This window comes from Pteropus vampyrus, unplaced genomic scaffold (genome assembly GCF_000151845.1).
Source record: "Pteropus vampyrus isolate Shadow unplaced genomic scaffold, Pvam_2.0 Scaffold165, whole genome shotgun sequence".
NCBI lineage: Eukaryota > Metazoa > Chordata > Mammalia > Chiroptera > Pteropodidae > Pteropus > Pteropus vampyrus.
Genome location: NW_011888946.1, coordinates 35,730 through 59,855, shown reverse-complemented (window position 1 = coordinate 59,855; position 24,126 = coordinate 35,730). Strand labels below are relative to the sequence as shown.

Here is a 24,126-nt window from a genome sequence, read left to right as displayed (position 1 = left end):
TCCTTTGCCTTTTTTTAAATGCATTGTCTTTTTTCTTATTCACTTGTACTCGTTGTTTACATATTCTGCATACTAACCCTTTGTCAAATATATGAGGTACAAATATCTTACCTTCAATATGTAGTCTTTCAGGGATCCAGGCTGACAGGGTTTCTGCCATCCTGAGCTGATGTCCTCTATGGTGTTCCTGGTGGGTCACCATTACAGTTACTTATGAAAGAAAAGAGCATGAAGGACTGTGCTTGAAATTTTTTATTCCTCATGTGTGGCAGTGAGTGGCATGTATCACTTCCATTTGTATTTCACTCTGGAGAATATTATCATATGCCTACACCTAACCGAAAGGTTGGGAGATACTGTCTGGTTGTATGCCTAAATAGGAGAGAAGAAGTCTGGTGAATAGTTAGCAGTCTAACAGCCTTTAACTTTCTTTTTTCTTTCATTTTTTGTGTCTGTCTTTCTTTTTTTATTTTCTTTTTTGCACTGCCCTTTTCTGGTTTCAGTATCAAATTTATTGTTCTCATAAAATAGCTGTGACTTATTTCCTTATTCTCTAATTCTCTTATTCTGGAACAATTTGTAAAAGACAGGGATTATTTGTTCTTTGGTAGCACTTTCTTATAAATCTTTCAGACCTCAGGGGAGAGAGTTTTTTGTTTTTGTTTTTTGGAGGAACATTTTAAACTTTTAATTGAATTTGTTCAATGATTATATTCAGGTTTTCTATTCGTTCTTGGCAAACTATTTTTTTCTACAAAAACTGTACATGTTATCTAAATTTTTATTTCTTGCTATAAAATTGCTTAGAAGTATTTTGCCCCTTGTCCTTTTTTCCTTGCTGAAACTTACTGTTTGTCTGGTATTTTGCTACTTTAGCAGTATCCCACATTTTGATAAGTAGATTTTAAATTATCATTGTTTTAAATGTTAATTTTCATATTTAATTCACTTTGGACATCTTATTTAGAAACTATTTGAAATTTCTAAATATACATATTATTTAAATTACATTTTATTAATAATTTCTCATTTGCTTGCATTATGATCAAGAAGATTGATACTGATTCTTTGAAAAGGTAAGAGATCATGGTTGTTAAGAGTATATGCCCTATAATTAAGCATTTATCCTACCTTTCCAGTGGGAATTGTATATCAGGGCAATCAAATAATGAGAAAAGGCTCTTCTTACAAAAAAAAAAAAATGACAGCTAGTTGATGTAGAAAAAATTACAGAACTAAACAAACGCCATTTTCTAACCTTTAAAGAAATTACTAATTGAAACTAGGGTCATCTATGGGTATTGAAACCATTAGGTCACGTGGCGATGGGAGACAGAAACAGAATGTATCCACTGCCAAGATATCACTTCACCAATTATTTTCTGGGAGAAAAACTATAGCATTGCAATAATGAAACCTAGATGTCACCACTTTAACTCAGTGATTAATTTCAGCGTTCATTTTTAGACAATAACCAAGCGTATATGCTTCCTGATGTATTGCGATCACCTATGATGCAAAAATTTCCACTTGAATGTAGATAAACTTTAGCCCCAAACTCTGGTTTATAGGAAACACAAAAGGCAGAGGAAAAAGTTAAGACAATATAAAAAGGAAAAATTGGGCAAACCTAGAAATAAAACACTCTACAAGTGTCTTCAGTATTTTAATGACCTGCAAAAAGTGAAGGAAGGATACATATCTGTCATGGAGAAGAGTTTGGGAATCGAACTGTGAGTTAAAAGAGACTTAACTGTAAATGCTCTATGTCTTTTAGGAAAAAAAAAAAGGGAAAATACCAGAAGAAATATGACCAAATGGCAAAACTTATAAATTTAGGGTATTGAGAATGTGTACTTTTGTGGATCTTTTTAAATTTCCTCTGTAAAAAAAAAACACAAATGTATGTCTGCACACTGCATTAGTTTAAACCCCAATCTTCCAACTAGTCAGTGGATGACCTTGGGCAATTTTCATAGTTTCTTTTAGCCTGAGTTTCTTCATCTTTAAAATGGGGATAATAATAGCACCTACTCAAGTAGGGTTGTCGCAAAGATTAAACAAATTAATAAGCCTGAAGCACTAAATCATTTAGCCAATGCCTGGCACAGAGTAAGCACCTAATAAATATGAGATATTTTGAGATGAGCCCTGCTTTGTGGTCTAGTTCACTGTCAGTTTTGGTAAACTGTGCACCTGAACAGAATATTTGTTCTATAGTTGTTGGGGGTATATACGTATTTTAAACATACTTAATTTTATCTAAGTCAGCTCCAGCCAACACTTGTCCTAACTGAAGTTCTAGGGATACCATCCAATTCTTTGTTTGCTACTTTTTGTTTAAGATAGATTATTTTTCTGTGTGTTTTATACTTTTTTATTGTAATCTCATTTTATTTTTGAGACTGCTTCCAGAGTAAACTTTTGCTTGCTTCTGCCAGCTGCACTTACAGATATTACCATCACAACACCAACTATTTTTTGTAGTTTGGTTTTTTTTTGCTTGGATTTTACATAGAGTAAAAATACCCTTTTTAGGTATGTCTGATGAGAGTTTACAAATGTTTATATTTATGTAACCACCAGCACAGTCAAAATATAGAACATTTCTATCACTCAGAGAGTTCACATTTTAGCCCAACTTTTAAGATATAATGTCATCTTGAGGATTTCTGGATCATATTAGTACAAATTGTATTTGTGAAGCTTCTGACTCCATGAGGTTTAGGTCTAGATTGTAACTTTTCCAAAGAGATTTAAAAAAAACAACAACAACTCTGAATCCAGTTTAATGCAAACAAGCTTCCTTGTTATTTTCCTGTTTGCTGGTAGGAAAACTTTTCCCCTAGTCCAGTCTTTCAGTGTGTGTGTGTAGCTCTTTGATAGTCTAGCATTATTTAGGTGTCTTAGTTACATCTTCCTGCCTTGCTCCAAGTTCTATCCCTGATGGACATAAAACTCAAATGTCATGGTTAATAAGACCCACAGTGCTGTTGCCCCAGTTTCAGCTGACAAGTTTTTAGATACATTTTATTACAGTCTAACATACATATAGAAAAGTACATAGATCATAAATATATATAGCTCAATACCTTTTCAGAATCGAACATACCTATGTAATAAGTACCCAGGTAAAGAAAATGAACATTACTAAAAATTTCCTAGTATCTTTTCCAATGGATACTATCTCCTCCCAAGGAGAATCATTATATTGACTTCTAACATTATAGATTAATTTTCTTTATTTTTGAACTTTAAAAAATGCAATCATGTGGTGTATACTCTTTTATGTCTGGCATCCTTTGCTTATCACGTTTATGAGGCTCATTCATGTTGCTTCATGTAGGTGTAGTTTGTTCATTGTCATTGCTCTGTATTATTCCATTGCATGAATATAACAGGATAGTACTGTAGGTGGATATTTGGGTTGTTTCCAGTTTTTCTCTTTGCTTTTGGAAACTTTCTAGCTCTGCTCCCTATTTAGTAGAATTTAAAAAGCATTTCCTGGTCAGCAATTCTGTATGATCTGTGTCAAGACAAGTTTTAGGTTTTACAGCCTGCCAAATCTCCTGACATATAAGTCATATGTTTCAGTTTTTGTTAAAATTCTTACTTCATTCTCATCTGATTTACTTTTAGCCTTTGACTTATTTCTTTAGAAAGCCATTTCGAAATGGCTTCGATTCTGGTGAACTAATGAGTGAAAGCAAACATGAAGCTAGAGATGAAATACATAATTAATATTGTATACATGATCCCTTGCCTGGGCGGGATGCTGCATATGCAAGGCTAGTTTGACGTTAATATGTGTGAAATATTAAAAAAGCATGTTAAAGAAATGGGGTGGTTGAAGAAAAGCAATGGTATGAAGTGCAGATATGGTTGTTTGGGTCCAGGATCTCCTGGCTAGTTGACACTGGGAATATGAAATGAGAGGGAGACTCTCTTGATGAGTCAGTGGGATGTAATCTATGTGTTGCCAGAAGAGCCACTGCAAAGTGGCTCTACTTTTGTCCTGCAGAAGTAATTGTTCTCCTAGATTAGTGGTTGTCAAAGCGGGGCAATTTTGCTCCCACCATGGGATATTTGGCACTGTCTGGAGACATTTTTGGTTGGCACGCTATTGTAATCTAGTGGGTAGAGGCTAGGGTAGAGGCTGCTAAATATCCTATAATGCACAAGACAGACTCTATCCTCACCCCCTAAACAAAGAATTTTCCAGTTCCAAGTGTCAATAATGCCAAGGTTGAGAAACCCTGTACTCGACCTAGGGACTAGACATAACTTCTAAATCAGAAGCATATTTAAATAAACACTTTTTATTTAAATCAACTACCTTTCAAGAAATGATAGCACCACAGTGGCAGATTCTTCTATGATTCCGTACAAATTCTGACATTCTGCAAAAGCTACTTCATACTTGTCTCACTTGAATTCTTTTCAAAACTGTAATGATGGGTCCTTCAACCACCAAATCCATTCAGAATTTGAATAAAATCATTCATATTTGACATTAATGTAACTAGATATGTACAGCATTTTATTTATAGACATTAAAAATTAAACAACAAAATTTGCCTATGATTTATGTCATTGTCAATTGCTATTGAAAAGTCCAAGGCCATAGAGTAAATCAGCTGCACAAATGGCATAAGACAAAAAAAGATTTTGATGTTGTGCCTTGCAATTAGACTCTAAGGCATTCTTTGTTGTTACATTTTTGCAACTCGAATTTAGGGTAAAGGTAAATTTCATTATTTATCAGATAGAAGTGATTGTCTAAATTTGTCTCTTCTTCCTCCAGGCAGCACACACTACCATTTATTCTTCTAATTCATTTCCCCCAGAAAGCTGAGAAAGGTTTATTATGATATTATTGGTTTTGTAACTAGTTTTTTTTTTTATTGTAATGTGATTCCTGAACAAATGTCTGTTTATAAGGGGAATCACTTTTACAAGAAGTAGAAAATTAGACATGCTTCTGCTTTGCAATAACAATAAAAACCACAGTGAAAAAATATTCTCCTGTTTATTCCTACCGGTATCAGCAGGGGAGCTTTAGAAGATAGCTTTCCCCCTAAAGTCTCCTAAACACGATTACTGCCTAAAAGCACCATGTCAAAATGCAGTTTTCCTCCAAATCCCATTGAAGCCCAATACATTCTCAAGCTTGCCCTGACGTGGGCCCTTTAAGAAAGCCAGGCAGTTAAAACCCCACCCCTCTGCTGACTTGAAGCAGTAAGTCTGCCTTTCTGGGGCAGTTGGTGATAAAGCTGAGACTGAGCGGGCTTTCCCTCTGCTCTTCCTGGAAGGACTGTTTCTGTTGCAATAAACTCCAAACGTAGAAGCTTTAACACACTATGGGTTAGGGAACAATAGAAACTTGTGAAGTATAGAAGCCAGACCCACTCTTTAGATTCTATCATGGTGTTGAATAAAGTGGAAAGAATGCTGTTAAATGTTGGGTTTTCCCCTGTAGTGCTACTCCCTGCTAGCTTTACTCTTCCATCTCACCCAGCAAGTGAGTTTTCCAGAAGCCATGTCCAATTTAAGGAGTTGCTTGTCTCATGTACCACATCTCCAAAATGAAAAGTCAGGGAGAGAAATAAGTTCAGTGAAAATTAAACTGGATCCTTCTAACCGAATTATTTACATTGGCTGTATATTTCTGAAGAGCAAAGCCAACTTTTTTCCCCACGCCATACCAAAAGTGACTAAGTTCAGAAGTCCTCTGGAACTAAACTAAAAAAAAAAAAAAAAAACACCCCCCAAACAAACAAACAAACAAAAACCTAGGAGAAATTTGGGGCTTAATTGCATTTGGCATTTCCGAGCTGTCTGCTAAAAGCAGCCATCTTGGTAAAAGATGATGTCATTTGGAACACTTGGATTCGTTTATTCCGAGGTACCAGTTTCCATTAGCTGCTGAATAACAGTTTAATCATTAGATCACATTTAGGTTTAAAGATGATGGAGGAGTGGTTGATTATAAAAATCATTTCTTTCCCCACCTCTTTATCCTTGTTAACACATTACAAACTTTTCCACAAGTTCAAAGCAATAGGAAAAATTTTGACATTTTTTCTTGTTGTTTTGTTTCCATGTGTTTGTTCTTCCCTTGAATAAGCTTGGATAATAAAACCAGCCTGGTCAGTTTCACTTTCCAATTTTTATACTTTAGTGAAAGCTGTTTTGTGTCAACAGTGTCAAGTGTTTAGAATCATCACCTGCTGGGCCAATTTCCAGCAAACCTTTCTTTTGGAGGGGAAAGGGGTGAATAAAATTTTTGATTTTAAATTTCTTATGCTACAAAAATAGAACCGTGAATTAGACCACATTAATTAATCTGATTTATTTTCGACATATTAAAGTTTTTTAGGAGTGGGCAGGACTATAGTAAGGAAAAGTGGTGGTTATATTGCATTCCTATTTAATCATTGCTGTTTTTATAGCATAATGCTGTGTCTGCAGTTATTTTAGAAAATTGGCACTTAAAGAGAAGTCTTTCAATCAACCAAGTGTTTATCTTTTTTTTCTTTTTGGATTAGACATCAGTGTCTTAATCGTATTGCGTGACATGTCCTGGCACCGTTTGCAAGATGCAAAGAGAAAAAAAGAGTTGCACCTTGTTTAAACAATTGAGTGCAGTGTGGTTTATGAGATTGTTAGGAAGAGCAAAGAGGGTGTGGTGTGTCTCTTCTGCAAATTCTTCCTTAACCAGGTTAACCTGTGGCTGTCGTTTCATCCCATTCTGCTCCTTGCAGGGTAACTTTCTGTTCTCTTAACGCTATTCAAAGCCTCTCAGTCAGTCAGGCTCACTAAGAGAAAACTGAAAGCGCTGCGTGTGTGTTTGAAACAGACAGAGGGAGACACCAGCACACACAGTTGGCGGAAGATGGGGCCACGACTCAGCTGGTGCTGGATGCCGGAACCCGGCTGACCTTTCCACGTGTCCCCAGCACCTGCAAGGCTAGTAGGGCATTGGGTTTCCTTTTCCCAGGAGCGGGGGCGAGCCCGGAAGAGGCCCGACGGCCGTCTGCTTAAATCAGGGCGCTCGGAGGCCCTCTCTCGGAACACGTGCGACCCGCGAGCTGCTGGTGCGGAGGTTGGCCTGGCTTTCCCGCAGCGTCTGTACCCGCGCGTCCCCAGCCCGCCGGCCGACGCCAGGAGGCGGGCCGCGGCGGCGACGGGCGGGTCCCAGAGCTTTCCGCAAGCTTGCAGGGCGGCCTAGCGAGCGCGCCAGGCCGGGACAGAGCGAGCCTCAGTGCAATACTGCCCGAGCCCGGGCGGGGTCTCTGTTCTCTGGCAGAGGAGGTCCCTTGGCAGCGGGAAGCTCCCTCTCTTTCTCTCGCCGCCGCTCCGAGTCTGCGCCCTGGTGCCAGGCGCCCAGCTCGGCGCTCCCCTGTGCTCGCCCGGCGCCCACTCATTCGCAGCCCAGCCTTCGCCGCTGCCGCCGCCTCCCTGCTCCTCCTACTTTCTCCAGCCCGCCGCGGCCATGGCGGACAGCGCCAGCGAGAGCGACACGGACGGGGCGGGGGGCAACAGCAGCAGCTCGGCCGCCATGCAGTCATCCTGCTCGTCGACCTCGGGCGGCGGTGGCGGCGGCGGTGGCGGCGGGGGAGGCGGCGGCGGTGGGAAGTCGGGGGGCATTGTCATCTCGCCGTTCCGCCTGGAGGAGCTCACCAACCGCCTGGCCTCGCTGCAGCAGGAGAACAAGGTGCTGAAGATCGAGCTGGAGACGTACAAACTCAAGTGCAAGGCGCTGCAGGAGGAGAACCGCGACCTGCGCAAAGCCAGCGTGACCATCGTGAGTGCCCCCCGGGGGCGCGCCGCAGCGCCGACCTCCGCCCGCCCCAGGGAGAAGCTGCACCCTGACCTGGGCAGCCCCTGGGCTCCCCGAGGCTCCTAGGGACCCGCAGCGAGCACAGTCCCTACCGAGACCTGCCGGCCTCCGGAGGGTGGGGGAGAGGATGGTGTCCCTTCGGGGGCGCGCGGGTCTGTCCTTTTCAGGAGTCGGGGCCCCTCATAGGGTGCGGGAGAAGGCACTGGGACAACCAGCCGCGTTCCCTTTTCACCTCTGCGGAGGAAGCCCCTCCCGGTCAAAGCTGGAGGCTGGCGGCGTGGCTGGGGGGCGGGGTGGGACTTCTTCAGTCCTAGCCTGCCTGAGGGGTGCGTCCACAATCTGGAGAGCCCTATGCTGGGGGAGAGGGAGGAAGATGGGGCCTGTTCCGGGGGCCTGGCTTGAGGTGCGGGGGGTGCGCAGCTGGGCTGGGCACTTTGCTGGCATCAGGACGGCGCTAGCTGGATCGCCCCGGGAGGAGGCGGGAGAGAGTGGCTGGGAATCCGGGAAGTGGAGTTTTCTGGCCAGGATCGAGAGGGAAGGGCGGGTACCGGAGCTGATGCTCCTACCTCCGTTGGTAGTCCTTTCCTTGGTAGGGAGGGTGGAGGTGGGTGGTGGCGGAGGCGGTATACAGCCGGGAGAATGCAGTAACTTACACTGGCCTGGACAGAGTGAAGGGTATGAAACCTGGGCAGGCTGAAAGCAGAGTGAAGGGTAGCGACTCCTTCGCTGAGCAAGATGTACGTGTGTTTGTTTTATTGGTGGTGAGGTGTCTGGGGGTATTTTGCCTTTGAGTCCAGATATTTGATTGGAGAACTGGCTGTCTGTTCTGTTTCCAGCCGTCCCCCAGAAGCTCCCCGGGAGAGGGTAGGATTAGATGTGTAGGTCTCCTTCCCAGTGTAGCAGGCGTTTAGAAAGGCCACTATAGTTGTGATGGGGCGAAACATACCTGGAAAAAGTACAGTGTGTGCTCTCACCTAACATCCTTGCCAGCTAGCCGCATCATTAACATGCAGAATCCCCATACAGACAACTCTATTCAGATCAAAACAGTTTCCCAGCGAGGAGCAGAGAAGAACATGTTAAGAAATCAAGGGGATAAATTGCTGTAGCTGCTGCACAATGGCTGATAGACTGAACTTCAGATGGACAAAAAGGCATGAATTGGGGCATGGATCAAAGATCACACTGTGGAACTGAACTGGGGAAAGTTTGGGATGCCCCTGTGCCAGGAAAGTCTTTGGTGGAGGAGTGTGTATATGTGAGTGGGCGTATATCGGCTCCCAAATCTGGCTTATACATCGGAAGTGGATGGCATTCTGAATTTTGTTTAAAAAGCAGGTTGCCACCAAAGTTTCAGTATGATTGGCAGCCTAAATAGAAATTGATCATAGAAAGACACCAGTCTTGGTGAATGGAATTGGAACTGTGAAGTTTTTGAGGTGCCCTTTTGGTAGGAAGGGGGAGGAATTTGCAGAGGCAGCCACTTCCAAGCCTCCTCTGTAACTTTCTTGGCCAAGAGAGTTGTCCGCTGAGTGAGGGTTTGAGAAGAGGGAGAAGTTGGTGGAAGCAGTTTAAAGTTTGAGTTAGTAAATGAGAGGGTTAGTCTCGGAGAATGTGAACCACAGAAAGTAGTAAAACATATGAAGCAGAATCTCGAGCCTCTTGCATACAGTGAGCAATTCAGGTTGTTTTTGTTTATTTGGGAGGGAGAACTTGGGTTGGAGATGCTATGAAAGGGTTATCTGTTTGATACTTGACCATATTGTAAGTAGGTCTGTAAATTGTACACAAACACGTTGGTTTTGCACAGACAATTTCATTCCTGATGTGTAAGATCAGAGGCCTTCTGAACATTTGGCTTGAAGAGTGTAAGGTGGTGGCTTTATTTCTTAGCATTTACCCTTAGCTACAGCTGACATCCAACCAAATATACTTTGTGGCCTTACTGAGTAAAGTTTAAAAATTGCCTTAGATGACAGCTTACAAGTACCAGAAACCTCTCAGTTCTTCCTTAATCTTTGATATGTTCAGGGAGACAAATAAAAGTGCTTGCGGTTTATCTGGTTCCCTAGTACTTGGTGGGTGGTTACTAAGACATATGCAAAGAAGAGATTCCTTTAAGTTTTTGAGAATTTTGTTAACGGACCTTGGACCCAGATTGTGTTAGGGTGGATTGTCATTTGGGAGGAGAAATGTGTAACTGCATGAAATGGATCCATGGATATGAGTCCCTTGAACAATGCCATGTCATTGTTTGTCAAGATTAAGCTACATAACCCCTGATAACTTTAACTTAAACATAGCCCTTGCTAATAGCTGCCTAAGAAGTTTGTGACAAGGTCTAGATGTTCAATTAAGTGAAGGCTTTGCTAGATTTTTCCACTATTTTTGTTAATTTGAAGCAAAGAGCGTATCATAATCCTATTACTTGCTTTCCTGGCTCTAATTAGTTCCTCTAATATTAAGTGTTGCATTCTTGAGCACTAAAGGTGACTATGAATGTCTTTTCCTGAATGTGTTCGGGAAGGTACATTGCCAGACAGCCATACCCTGAAACAGAGAGAGGCACCCTCTTTTTTCTTTTTTCCTTTTTTTTTTAAACAGATTTTATTTTTAGAGCAGTTTTAGGTTTGCAGCAAAATAGATCGGAAGGTACAGAGATTTCTCATATACTCCCTGCTCTTTCTGCCCTCCCCTATTATTAGTATCCCCCACCAGAGTGGGACATTTGTTACAACCAGTGGACCAACACTGACACATCATGATCACCTAAAGTCCATAGTTTACATAAGGGTTCACTCTTGGTGTTGTATACTCTATGGTTTGAACACATGTATAATGACGTGTATCCTTCATTATAGTATCATATAGAGTCGATCCAGTGTCTTAAAAATTCTCTGTGCTCTGTATTTCCATTCCTTCTTCCCCTGGCAACTACTGATATTTTTACTGTCTCCATAGTTTTGCCTTTTCCAAAAGTCATATAGCTGGAATCGTACAGAGTTGTAGCCTTTTCATTGGTGTCTGTCTTAGTAATGTGCATTAAAGTTTCCTCCATGTCTTTATGGGGCTTGATAGCCCATTTCTTTTTAGCATTAAGTAATATTCCATGGTCTGGATATACCACGGTTTATCCATTTACCTGCTGAAGGACTTGGTAAGTTTTGGCAATTATGAATAAACCTTCAGTGAACATCTGTGGGCAGGTTTTTGTGTGGAAAGAAAGGGTTTCAGCTCATTTGGTTAAATAGCAAGGATCACAATTACTGGATTTTGTAGTAAGAATACATTTAATTTTGTTAAGAAACTGCTAAACTGGCTATAATGAAAAAGAGTTCCTGTTGCTCCACATCCTTGTCAGCATTTGGTGTTGTCAATGTTTTTGATTTTGGCCATTCTAATAGATGTGCAGTGGTGTCTCGTGCCCTCCACCCATTTTTTAAGCCAAGTCCAAAGGCCAATAGAAGTTCTTAACCAATGGTTATTTCTATCTCTTTTGATGGTATGTAAGTGCTTATTCTGATCAAGCTACCCAATTAATAAAGGACTATTTTCATGGGTCCGTGTCCTCAACATTTAGAGGTAAACATCATCTATGGGGAAGACTCAGCTGTACGAGGCCCTTCATCTATGTCTACAAGTACCAAGTGCATCTGGGAGTTAGAGCTTACTCCTAGTATTTTATTTGGGAATTAGAGGTGGAATGGAATGTTTTTGAGTGATTCTCCAATTTCTCCCAGAAAATTAGCAGTGAAACCAGGCTGCTGATTATAGATCATAATTTCTTCTTTGAAGTGGAGGGGAAAAAAAACAACAAATGCTCAGTCACCCTGTTCAGTAGCTTATAGATGTTAGGTTAGATCTATCTGGCTTGTACTGCGAGTGAACTGTAATTGGAGATTATCTGATGCAGTATAGTGAGAGGTATCCAGGCGCGGTGGTCTCTGAGGAGTTGAGGAAATGCAATTGTGGGCAGTAATTGGATGGCTTCAAAGTTCTGGACTGGTTGCTAGTATTCTCAGAGTATAAGCAAGGTCTCACACCTGGTGTGGCTAGTTCTCTAAGGCAGAGGTCCCTAATTCCTGGGCCTGGGACCCATATTGGTCCATGGCCTATTAGGAACCGGGCCACACAGCAGGAGGTGAGTGGTGGGCCAGCGAGTGAAGACTCATTTGTATTTGCAGCTGCTCCCCAGCACTAGCATCACTGCCTCAGCTCCATCTCAGATCATCAGGCATTAGATTTTCATAGATGCACCAGTCCTTGGTGCCAAAAAGATTAGGGACCGCTGCTATAAGGTGTGAGCCTTTTTTAGACCAGTTCAGCCTTTCAGTGTTTGGTTTGAAAATAAAGGCCTGTAATAAATCACTAGTATTTAAGTATCTTTCTAACCATAAAATTAGTCCTTTATAACAGCAATACATAGGCGTTTGGAAGTTACAGTAGAAAAATATGTTGGTACCTGGCTATTTTAAACATCAACAGTGTAATGGTTTCATATAGTTAATGTTGTGGATTTTGAATTATTTACTCTGGAAGCCTACTACACTATTTTCCATTTTTAAGACTTCATTTTGGCAGATTCTTTATCAGATCACCATTGCCCTTGTATAGTCTGTTTCTTTCTTTCTTTTTTTTCTTGTTTTAAAAAAAATCTTAGATTCGTATGAAACTTTAGACACAACTTTGAGAAAAGTATGACCTCATAGTTAGGTCTAATTGTACATAAGTTCATTCTTCCTAAAGATGCTATTTTTATATTCTAGTTAAAGTTCTTCATATTTGTACATTCCTTCTGTATGTTTCACATTATCTATATTCGATTAGGAAAAAAAAAACCTTAGAGGAGTTTGTGACAGTCTTTTACAGTGTTCTCCTTATTTATTTTACTGGGGGTGGGGAATAGTTCAGAGAATCACCAGTATCTGGTTTGTGATGACTCTTGTTTTAGAGCGGAGAGATGGCCTCAAGCAAAAAGTCTGGCATAGTCACTGCTTGCTTTAAAACTTTCATTGGCTCCCCATTGCCCTCTGGATCCAGGTAAACGTTCTGACGGTGCACCAGCTTTACACAGTCTGACTCCTTCTTGCTTCACAGACGCAACTCTCACATTCTCGAAGCTCTCACTAGGCTGAACTCTAGGATGTACCTCCTGCTCTTAATTTCTTCCCTACTCCTCCCCTCCCTTCTACTTCATAAATCCAAAGAGACGGTACTGCCACCCCTAACGCCACCCCAGTATACACTGGCACTGCCTCTTCGTCAGCCACACACTGGGTTTTGTGCCCATTCATGTCTCACAGGACCCATTTGCCACTCGCCTCCCCATTACATAGGTCTCCCCCAGGGGATGTGTAAATTCCTCTGGGGGCAGAATTTGCCTTGCTCAGTCTCATTCCTCAGTGCCTGGCATGCGATAGATGTTCAACAGTTGTTGATGTTGAGTTGATTCCAGAGGCATTGGGCGATGAAGTGTTTTTTGTTGTTTGTTTTACTGGGGTGAGGGAACGAATACTGTCTTCTGACCTTGTGCTAGTAGTCACTCTCCTGCTTGTGTCCTGTTCAACAAACACCCATTTTCTCCATAGATGGTTGAACAATCTGGGTGGATGAATGGATACATTGTATACTTTTGGGGACCACTACAGTCAGTGCGTTCCCCAAGCCCTTGCCTTCCAACCATGGGTGATGTTGTGGGCTACCTTGTAGCGTATACCTAGGTGTTCATGATACATTTCACCTCTGAAAGGGGACAAAGTGTCTTCAGGTTCACCTTTTAAAGAGTTTTTGAGCAAGGCTTTTAGGGGAAGTGGCTCTGTTGGAAGTATTCATTCAGACTTGCCACCTCAGTTTTGGCGATGGTGACAGATCACTCCAGGCGTTTCTTAAGACTTTCTTTAATGTCGAAATGCCCCCCAGCAGCCTCTGGAAAACAAGCATAGAGCATGATGAGGGGAATATAGCAATGCAAGTACTGGTGACCTGCTGAAGCTCCAATTGAAGTATCTGCAAATAGGATTGGGCGACTTGCTGAATCCTTGTGCGTGTCCACGTGTGGCCTGCAGAGTGGAGTTTGGAAGGTTGATATAGTCTCACACACAATGTACTTGTTTTTTTTTCTCTCTCTCTTTCTTCCTTGAATCATGCCTTGCAGAGCTAATCGCTACACCTTAGAAATGTTAATCTGAGCTTTTAAAGTACAGCCAGAATGAGCAAGGGATAACACTCATCTTCCTTGTTCCCTCCTATACTTTTTTCCTCTTTGGGTAGGTGTTTTTTGTTTCATTTTGTTTTGTTTTCGATCACAGTGCAGTTGCTTTTGAATAGATTGCATTATTGTCAAAGCTAGAGAAATAAATGTTCACAGGTCCAGTGTGTTGGTGGTGGTTGAAATTTTCTTCGCAGGGAAACTAATGCTCTGGAAAATATCTCTAATCTTCAGGATCTTGGAGTGGTGTTGACTTGCAGACCCTTCTTGCTTCCCCCAAGGCTGTCAAATTTTCTTATCTTTTAGGGCTGTCAGGCCTGCAGCTGTGAATTTTATCCCAGTGCTCAAAACAGTAAATTGCAAATAGGACTTCATGTAGTTGTTCTCATCTAGGGAGAAGAATGCTAAAAAAAAGGTTGATCGTTTGATTGACGGTTATTTGGCATTAACTTACCCCTTCCTTATTATTGGTCCCTAGATATGATGTGTGGGATGCAGTTTAATGATTAAAATTCATTCTAATATTTGTTTAATGCTGGGAAATTTGCTGTAATTTTTTTTCTCTTCCCTTTGCCTCCTTATTAAGGCACAAAGTAGCCTATGATATATACAGCCTGAAACAGGCGGAATTCAGCCTACAAGTACTTATGAAGAAGGGCTGACTGTGCCAGATACTCTGAAATATCCAGAAGGAATGTAAGGGCTTCTCCAGCAGCCTACCAAGGATTGTACTTGACTTTCATTCAGCTTGGCCCTGGCTGGGTCCTGTAGGGAATTCCAGCCTGGAGTGTCATGAAGTACAGAAATAACCAACATATAAGTAGAAGTAAGAAAGGAAGTTCACGCTGACTCCTGTAGGGATGCCCAGGGAGGGCTCTGTTACCTTCCACCTTCCTAACCTAAATGGAATTCATCTACCTCGTGAATCTCTTTAAAGGACACAATATGTCATATTTGCTCAGTTCAATTAGTTTGTAGTTTATTGTGTAGGGCAGAGTTGGGGAGAGTTGTTCTTCAATTTGCCTCTGTCGAAATGGCATGGGAGGCTTCTGCTTTTAATTTTTTATGTGGTGTTTGAAAAGAAAGGACATTGATGTTTTAATGTCATAATTTGCATCTGTCTATAGATTGAAATTATCTAGGTTGTTTTCCTTCTGTTCCTGTTACACTCTGGGGCCCACTCATCTTGCTTTCACAGAATATTGCTAGATGGACTGGAATTTTCTAAGTCTTCAGTCTGAAATTGTGAAAGCAAAGACTTTTTCCATTAAAATTAATTAGAGATACTAGTTTATGGCAATTTCAAATTCCAGTGTTTTTAAAAGCAGTGTTGATTGACAGGATAATCTTCCAGGCATCTGTTCCAGATCAGATCATCTTGGGTGCCAGGTGTGTGTCTGGGGTGATCTGGGTAATACCCTCCAGGGCGTCTGAGGGCACTTTGGGATCACATGAGGCCACTCAGTACTGAGGAGTAGAGTCGGGATATTCAGCCAACACATAGGTCATAATTCAAAAACGTTTTAAGAGGAAGGTGAAGGATGAAAACAGCATGGAGTGTGGGTGAACTAAAGAAAGTTCTTAGAAATCTAGTACCTGCATTAAACACTTCATGTGTTGCTTTCACAAGTGAGCAGTCTTGTGTGTGATTAAAAGAGCTGAAACAAACTTGAGAGAAAAATCATTTATTTGGTTTTTAATTGTGTTTGCATTTAAGCAGTAATTTTTTTTTTCAATTGTCCTAATAAGTCAACTCAAATAATAACTTCTATTGAGGTTTTCGGTTGTTGTCTTTTGGTTCTTCATTGGACAGGCCTTAATTTATCTAAACAAAGACATTTGCTGAGAGTCAAAACATTGTGTCTCAGCTTCATTTAGTAGCTCCCAATTATAGAAACACTAAAATTTGAGGGGGTAAAAATCAGCTAGATGATTTTAACGTTTTTGTTAAGCAAAGAGTACAATTTTACTATAAATAAAGTAGAGGTTAGAACTTCTTTTGGCTCAGATCACTACCTGCTAAGGAAAGTATATGAACTATTTCACGTTATTTTGAAACTCGAACACATGTTGCTTACTACTGAGAAATACATTAGGTACTCGGAGAAGAGGACCAGTGACTTTTTTGTGTTGTGTGTGATTTAAAGAATTGTGGTAAAATAGCATTTCAGACACACCATAATTTAAGAAAGTTTGAAGAAAAGCTTGAAGAAATTAACACTTCTTATGAACGAACATCACGCCACTTCCAAATCATTTGGTGTTGCTGTGATAACAGCCAATGTTTGCCCGGTGCTTCCTAAGGGTTAGGTACCGTTGAGAGGGGTTTGCGTATGTCTGCTTGTGTAATCCTCAGCACCATCCCGTGTAATCAGTACTGATGTTATCCATTAATACAGACTTGTAGATTTAGGCCCATAGAAGTTATGTAACTCGTCTGAGGTCCCATGGCTATCTGGTGGGGCTGGAATTTGAACCCAGGTCTGGCCTCAGAGCTTCAGCACAAGACTACATAGCCTGTGGGAGGGTGAGATAGAAATTAATTTACGAATAGTTTTATCTTTATCTCACTGTAGGTGTTTTAGTCATTTCTGCACTGTTTTGTTCTTTCAGTTAAAGTAGTCACGACTGCCGCATTACCACAGCAGATTCCCAGGATGCCAGGCCTCAGGGAGTGTTTCCAGGGCAGCAAACTCCCTGCCTTGGAAAAGAAACAGTGACAGGGAGGGCGCCTCCAGTTCTTGGGGGCGACCTGTTCGTCTCTTGCTGGCTCTGTCTCCCTCCAGTATTGAGCCTCAGTCTGTTCCACCCCTTTACCCTGTCCAGTGTACCCCAGGAGGTTGCCACCTCTGCTTAAAGCACAGCAGCCATCTAGATTCTCCATCCCAGTCTAGAATCAGTCTCTTTGTAGTACCTCTGTTATAACCTCTATTTAAAAATAGTCCAACCAGCACAGTAATAGTGGATTTTTTTTCAACGCGTGTATTGATCACATGCTGTATGCCAGGCAGTGTGCCACATATAGCAACTGGGATGAGACTGCACTTGGGGACTTGGGACCGTAGTCAGGGAGCGTTCCTTTTCTCATGAGGTGATGATTAAGCTAAAACCTGAAGGATAAATCGAAGTAATCTGGAGGAAGGTGGGAGTGCGGGCGGTGGCAGAAGGAGGCGTTCCTCCCTTACTCATGCAGAGCCTGAATGAGGGGAAAGAAATGAAACCGAGGAGGAGAGCATGGCCTGGGTGGCAAGCCTGGTGCGCTCTGTTTCTGGGTTCCATCCAGGGGCCAACTGTAGATGAGGGGAGGGAGGGGGCAGGGGAACAATAGGAGCATTTCTGCATTTTCATAATTCTAGCTGCTTAGTGCAGACATTTATTTGTGTTTTCCTTCTAAACTATTTGATGACAGGTACTTTTGTCAATATATTGTCTATAAAATGATGTCTTATTCCATGATAATAGCTATATATTACAGGCTTACCATGTGCCTAGTACAGTTCTGAACTTTAGGGACTCACTTCATTCTCATAGCAACCCATAGCTATCTTCATGTCACAGCTGAAGAAATGAGGTTTAACAGTCTCAGCAACTCTCGAAGGTTGCAGTAAGTGGTAGGACAGGGATGTGGGTGCAGGCAGTGTTGATGGTGTCTTGTGTGGTGACTGGCACATAAAAACCCTACCTTTTGAAGGATCATTTGCATTTTTCCTCAGCCTTAACCCAGTAGCTGCTTTATAAAGTTTGTGGAATTTATTTTGGGGAATGCCCAGGTCGACTTTTTATGAACTCTTAGCAGAGTATGATATACTTACAGTAAAGTACACAAGCTTTGAATGCACAAATTTATTAAAAAGTACTCAATGAATTGGCAAAGGAATTTAATCATCACCTCTCTCAAGACACATGTTATTATCAGCACCCCTTTGAAGCTTTCACCCCACTAAAAAACAGTAACCTTGTTCTGACTTCTATCACTATAGATTTGCTTATTTTTGAACGTCAAGAAGTGGCTTTATACAGAATGTATTTTTGTGTGTGTCTAAATTATTTTGTTAACCTAGTTCATACATTTACTAATATTAAACAGTATCTATATTGTTGCATAGAGGGGTAGTTCTTTTTTTTTATTGCTCTACAGTACTCCACTGTATGAATTTTCTGTATCTGTGGAATCGTTTTCAGTTTTAGCCTTTGCCCTCTGGGTAGTCCCACCCCGCTTCCCTCATTGGGCATTGGGACAGTGTAAAAGGAGTGTGGCACAGCAGAGGACATAGGGGCCTGTAGAACGTGGGCTCTGGTTCATTGAGGTTCTGGCTACCTTCCTAGCCAAGTTATATTGTATTCAGTGTCTTTGAGCTTCGGTAGACTTAACCTGTTAAAACTAGTCTTTAGGGTTCATAATAGTCTTGTTTCCGTCCCATTGTTTTCAGAAAGATCAAATAAGACACATGAAAGTATTTTGGTTATTTGTGAATTATTAAGTAAATGATAGCAAAGATTATTAGTAAACCCCTCCCCCCACACTTTTCTCTTGTTCTCCAAAATGTATTTCAAAATCAAAACTGTTCTTGATAATCCTGTGAGACGATAGTAAAATAATGTCTGGAAAGCTGAGAGGGGGCGGTTAAGGCAGCAAGCACCAAGCTCTCTGGAGACCTCGGGCTGGGAGCTCTGTAGCCCGGCTTCTCAGGGCCTGTGTTTCTCTGGCACTTGAGGATGCCCGAGAACTCTGGCTGATTCCTAGGGTTTGGTGAGTCAGGATTAAATCAGCTCGTGTGGCTGTGTAAAAGTTACCAGGACAGCAGGAGGCAAACATTTTTCCTAAACGATCCATTTTTTTCTTTTAGGTCAGTTGCAGGGCTCTTTCCATTATTTCGTGAAAAAAAGCTGACGTGCCTTTTCCCAGTTTTCTGTCTGTAGCACTGTGAGCAGGAGCCAGTCAAAACCAACTTCTCTGTCGTGTGGCTTTTGACCCTGTTTCGCGGGGGTATGGATTCCCAAGGCTGGACTTTGATGATTGAGACACGAGTGCCACTCCTGCTTAGCTGCTGGTCTAAAGGAGAGAGACCACCACACGGATGTCTTTGGCATTGACTGACTTTACGAGAGTGCCCTTACAGTACTCAGTGACAGGATAGCCCCAGCTTGTGAGCTAGGGGCAGGTCTATGGGAGACCAGTAGTCTCTCTGCAGGGGACTCCAAGTGACCAGTAGTCTCTCTGCAGGGGACTCCAAGTGACCTCTTTTCTTATTGTTGCCTCTGGATCGCTCTAGCGATAGAAGTGGTAGCCTGGGAACTTTCGGAAGGTTGAAGGAGCCTGCTTTTCACCAGGAGTCTATTGTGGTTTTATTATCCTGGTGCAAAGGCTTTTGGTATGATGAGAGGGGACAAGGAGGACAGTTTGCCAGGGACTCAGCTGGCGTTGTAAATAAACAAGTTATAGTAAGCTGACTTGAACCCTGGATTGCTGTTAGGTTTTTGGCTATCAGCAGTCCACCAGGGAGGTGTGGCTCTAGCCAACACGGTATGGAGTCCTTGGTTTCTCTGTACCTCCCTCCCAGGCTACTTAGAATGCCTTCCCATTGAGCTCTTTTTCAGGTAAGGGAGATTAGTACTAATGACTTTAATCCCTTATTTGGTTGGTTCTTACTTGGCCCAGAGCCTTGTAGCTTTGGGCCATTGGTACCTGATGGGCGATGTGAAAAGGCAATTGGAATTGACTTATTTGGCCACAAATGGAAACCAGTCGATTCTGCCGCTTTTCATAAGTACAGTGCGTTCTTTTCTAGCTCTCAGATTCCCGTAGACTCCCCTGCTCACCTTTTTTGTTTTTATGCTTTTAATTTAAGTGTTGCAGATTAGCTTTCTCCATTAGGCCGTCTGTGTGAATTATCCCTCCTTTAAATTTTATTTAACTCTTTTCTGTTTTTCTACCCTAAGGTTCTTTTAGAGAACTTGGTATAATGGAAAGAGACTTGGAAACCAGATAGGGTTGCCAGATATAGCATATAAAAATACAGGATGAGAAGCTGTATTTAAATTTCAGATAAACAATGAATAATTTTTTAGTATATGCAGGTCCTGAATATTGCATGGAACATACGTATACCAAAAAATTATTGTTTATCTGAAATGCAAATTTAACTGGGCCTATATTTTATATAGAAAAACAAACAAACAAGCCTGTACAACTTTTTAAAAAGAATCTCAGTTCTGCTCCCTCTCAGCTCTGTAATCATATGGTAACTTATCTGACCCCTAAGCCACCATACCTTCTCTAAAAAGGGATCATGATGTCTTACTGCTCAGGTTTTGGGGATGAACGATGTGATTTAGGAAAGCCCTCAGGATGCATTCAGCATATTTTCCTTTTCCCACTTTATCCAGCCAGAGATTATGGATCTGCTTCTTGCCCATCTTCTCCGCTGTGAAACCAACCACACAACTGGACATTATAAGTTGTCTACCTTCCCAGGATCTAGGAATCAACCAAATTATCTAAGAGTGATGCCACTCCAAGGACAGAAAATGGTTTAAAAATAGCCATGTTAAAACTCAACACAAGAAAAACGAACAACTTAATCCAAAAATGGGCAAAAGACTTGAATTGACATTTCTCCAATGAAGATATAAACATGACTAATTAGTACATGAAAGGATGCTCAAGGATGGTGTTCAGTTTAAACATGTCTGTGAGCTCTCTCCTTAGTGTGGCTCTTTGGGGTCTTCTCAGAATGTCACTTCCTGTTCTTCTGTAAGCTGCTCTCAGTTTGCTTTCACTTTTTCTGACCACCTACCACCAGCTTCCTTATTTCTTCCTCTCTGGAAGCCAACTTTGACTGTATCTCTTAGGTGTCTCCCTGTATTTGGCCACATGTTACCAGCCCTCTTGTTTCATTTCTCCTTTCCTTTTGAGCCTGAAATGGCACAGAGAGAACTGGGCTTCTTGGCTTCTTGCTGACTGTGGGGCCAGGTAACAATCATGTATTTTTTTGGGGGGGTGGGGGGAGGCCTCAGTTTTCTCCCCATTTCACTTAGAAGGCTTGTTTAGGATTTAGGGATTGCAAATTGGCAGCCTGCGTTTGGTCGGCAGGTGAGTGGTTTGGCCTCAGAGTTTTGAAGGAGCTTTGAAAGAGAATGTCGTATGAAAGGCAGAGACACTCTAGTTTGTCCTGGGTATCACCTCTCTCTGTTGCTTCACATGCACCCCTGCAGCGTCACATGCTTATTTACTTCCTTCTCTGATGGCAGTTGAGTTTGAGACCCCTGGAGCTATGCTGCAGATCATGACTAACGAAGCCAACGTGCACCGTTTGATTTAGCTCTTGAAACAAAACCACGGGGCACAATTATTGCAGCTTTGCAGACTGAGAGATCCCAGGTACAGAGAAGTTAATTTGCCAGGGTCATTCATCTGGCAGGTGGTAGGGCCAAGATTTGTCAGCCTGGCTTTGGAGCCCCTGTCCTTAAACCACTGTATTATATTTCTGTGACCATTTGCACTGTGAGGGTCTATGAAATTCCTTGTAGGAGTTCAGAATATAGCACAGTTTAGTTGGTTTGTATTTTAAATTCCTAATCGTCTGGGCAGTTGCTCTAATTCTCGAGTAGTGAATCCTTATAATAAATTTCCCTTCAGGATCCTCCTTCTATTTCTTACAGATGTTTCCATGAGTCGCCTCTTCCTGTGGTCTTTCTCTAACCTTTATAGATAATGAGGTTTCGTTGGTGTTCATTTAACGTAATAGTTTTTGGATGCCTGCTAAATACCAGCTTGAGATGTTCTTTTAGGAACAAGGCAGGGTATGAATAATAACTGAGTGCCTTGCCCTGGGCTAAGGGCACCCAAAGCAGAAAGAGACCTTGGACCTGCTGTGAAAGAACACAGGGGCTGGTCAGAGAGACAGGTGAGAAAGCAGTGACGACATCATGGTTGAATGAAGCCGGTAAGTTGGCTTTTTTGGGTTCACACAGGAGAACAAACCACGTGGGATGAGAGGGAGAGAGTTTAACCCAGGGAATTGGTCATCCCAGTGGTAGATTTGCTGAGAATGTAACTCGCTGGGAGATGCAGTGAGGCAGCCTAGGGCTTTGAAACACCAGGACACCATCTCTGGAGGACAGTGTGGGGAGGCTAGTTATCAGAGCCCAGGGCAAGGGTCACTAAGAGAAAGCTGGAACAAGGGGGAGCCTGGAGACGGGAATGCTGCCCAAGGTGGAGAAGAAAGGGGAGAAACACCCTCATTCTTCCTACTTTCCATCCAGATCCAGTTGGAGGTTAGCTGATTTCCGGGAACTGGAAGATGCAGCCTGCAGAGGTCACTCTACCTTGCAGAGCAGGGGAAGGACAATGGAGGGATCTTGGGCCAGACAGACCCAGGACTGGCTCAGGAAGAAATGAAAATGAAATGACTATTTTGGCCTGGGCAGTTGTTGAATACTTCACGGATGACAGAATGTTGGAGGGCTTGTAGGCTTTTATTCCCCCAGGAAGATGTGAGTGAAGGCGCTCCAGGGCATAGGAACTGCACGGACAAAGGCATGGCAGCTTGAAACAGCAGGCTTCACTAGTAGCATCGTATGCAACTCTGAATGGCTGAATTGATACTTGAAGTCTTCCATCCCTCTTTCTCTGTCTCAGAATCCCCTTTCATGGAATGCTTTCTCATGTGTCCATGTTGTCATTTATGGCTGACCTGAATTTTCTCACAGGGGAAAGCCAAGCAGGGAGCTGCACCCTGAATATCCTTAAGACCAGCTGCTTCTGACACAGAGCATGCATCCTTTAACAGTGATAAAGAGCTTGGGATGCCTTGCTGACACCAGAATGGAGTTCATGGCCAGTGCCATTTACATTCGGTGCCTGGGTCCCATTGCACCTAGGGCTCTGATGAGGATGCTGATGCCTTGGGAGGAGACATATCTGCTCACATTGGTGACTTAGTGGCCTTGTCCCCTAGCCCAAACATCTGGCACTTGGTCATGCTGTTAAAATATGTTTCTCACATTCCCCTGCTGTGAAATTGGTTTTTATGATGATAGAAGATTTTGTTTAAGCTTTTTTTATGGACATTTTCAAGCATACACAAAAACAGAATGGATTTACAAACCACCCAGCTTCACAACTTAACACATGGTCAGTCTTGAAATTATTTCACCCATAAATAGTTCATTTTGCATCTCTGATAAGGATTTCATAACCACCATACTGTTATCACATCTAAAAAATAGTAGTGTATTTTCCTTAGTAAAATCATGTTTGAAAGGTAAATAGCAGAAGCTTTTCTGGAATTAAATATGTTATTCTTGCTTCCCTTCTGCTTTGAGCCTTTGCCCCCATGCTTTAAGGCTGTTGGCCCCAGATCTAAATCTCTCTCCCTCTAGAATGTTGACAGCAGGCTTTGGGACCTTTTACCTGCTGGCCTGTTTCTTGGTATTAGTCCCCCAAGCATCCTGGTCATGCTGGTTTTGCCCTCAGGAAGGTATGCAGACTGGCTTCCCAGCCACAGTGACACACAGCCGGGTGAATCTCAGGTCACCATCTTGTACATGTGCATGTGGGACAAGAATCTTGGTTTTTCAGCTTGGCTGCAAGGAAATCTGAAGTGAGGCATTCTTTGCTGTCTTCCTTTTAGCTGGGAAATGTCCGATGAGCATCCTGGAGGAATTATGCTGTAGGAAGGTGGCCTGGCATCTAGAGCTTCTAAAAAGTCTGGTGTAGTGTTGTGTATGAAGCCACGCAGGGCTGGAGAGCACAAGACAGGAAGCTGTGGGCATTGTGTGCAGACACATGTCTTATGGCCAGGTAGAAAAATGAGACTCTTACCCAGGGTCCTCAGCTCTGAAATCTACAGCTTGTGTAGCATCTGTAGGATGATTTTAACTCCACTGTGTCATTTGAGTCTTGCAACAAGTCTATGGGGTACATAGTGGGAACCTCACAAACAAAGGATCTGGGGCAGAGGTGAAATGTTAAATTATTGGCCAGGGAATAGTGCTGGTAGATGGGACAGGCATGAGTGCAAGGTAGATGGCCTCACTCCCAGGCCAGGGTTCTTTCCACTCTGTCAGTTTT

General features: G+C 42.3%; 1 protein-coding gene across 1 annotated transcript in view; it reads left to right on the top strand.

The window, feature by feature from the left end:
* Window positions 1-6,851: 6,851 nt before the first annotated feature.
* Window positions 6,852-24,126, top strand: part of LOC105298820 (coiled-coil domain-containing protein 6) — a 47,108-nt gene continuing 29,833 nt past the window's right edge. Inside the window, exon 1 of the mRNA XM_011370245.2 lies at window positions 6,852-7,807. Within this exon, the coding sequence (XP_011368547.2) occupies window positions 7,496-7,807 (312 nt within the window). The 5' untranslated portion in view covers window positions 6,852-7,495. The remainder of the gene's footprint in view (window positions 7,808-24,126) is intronic.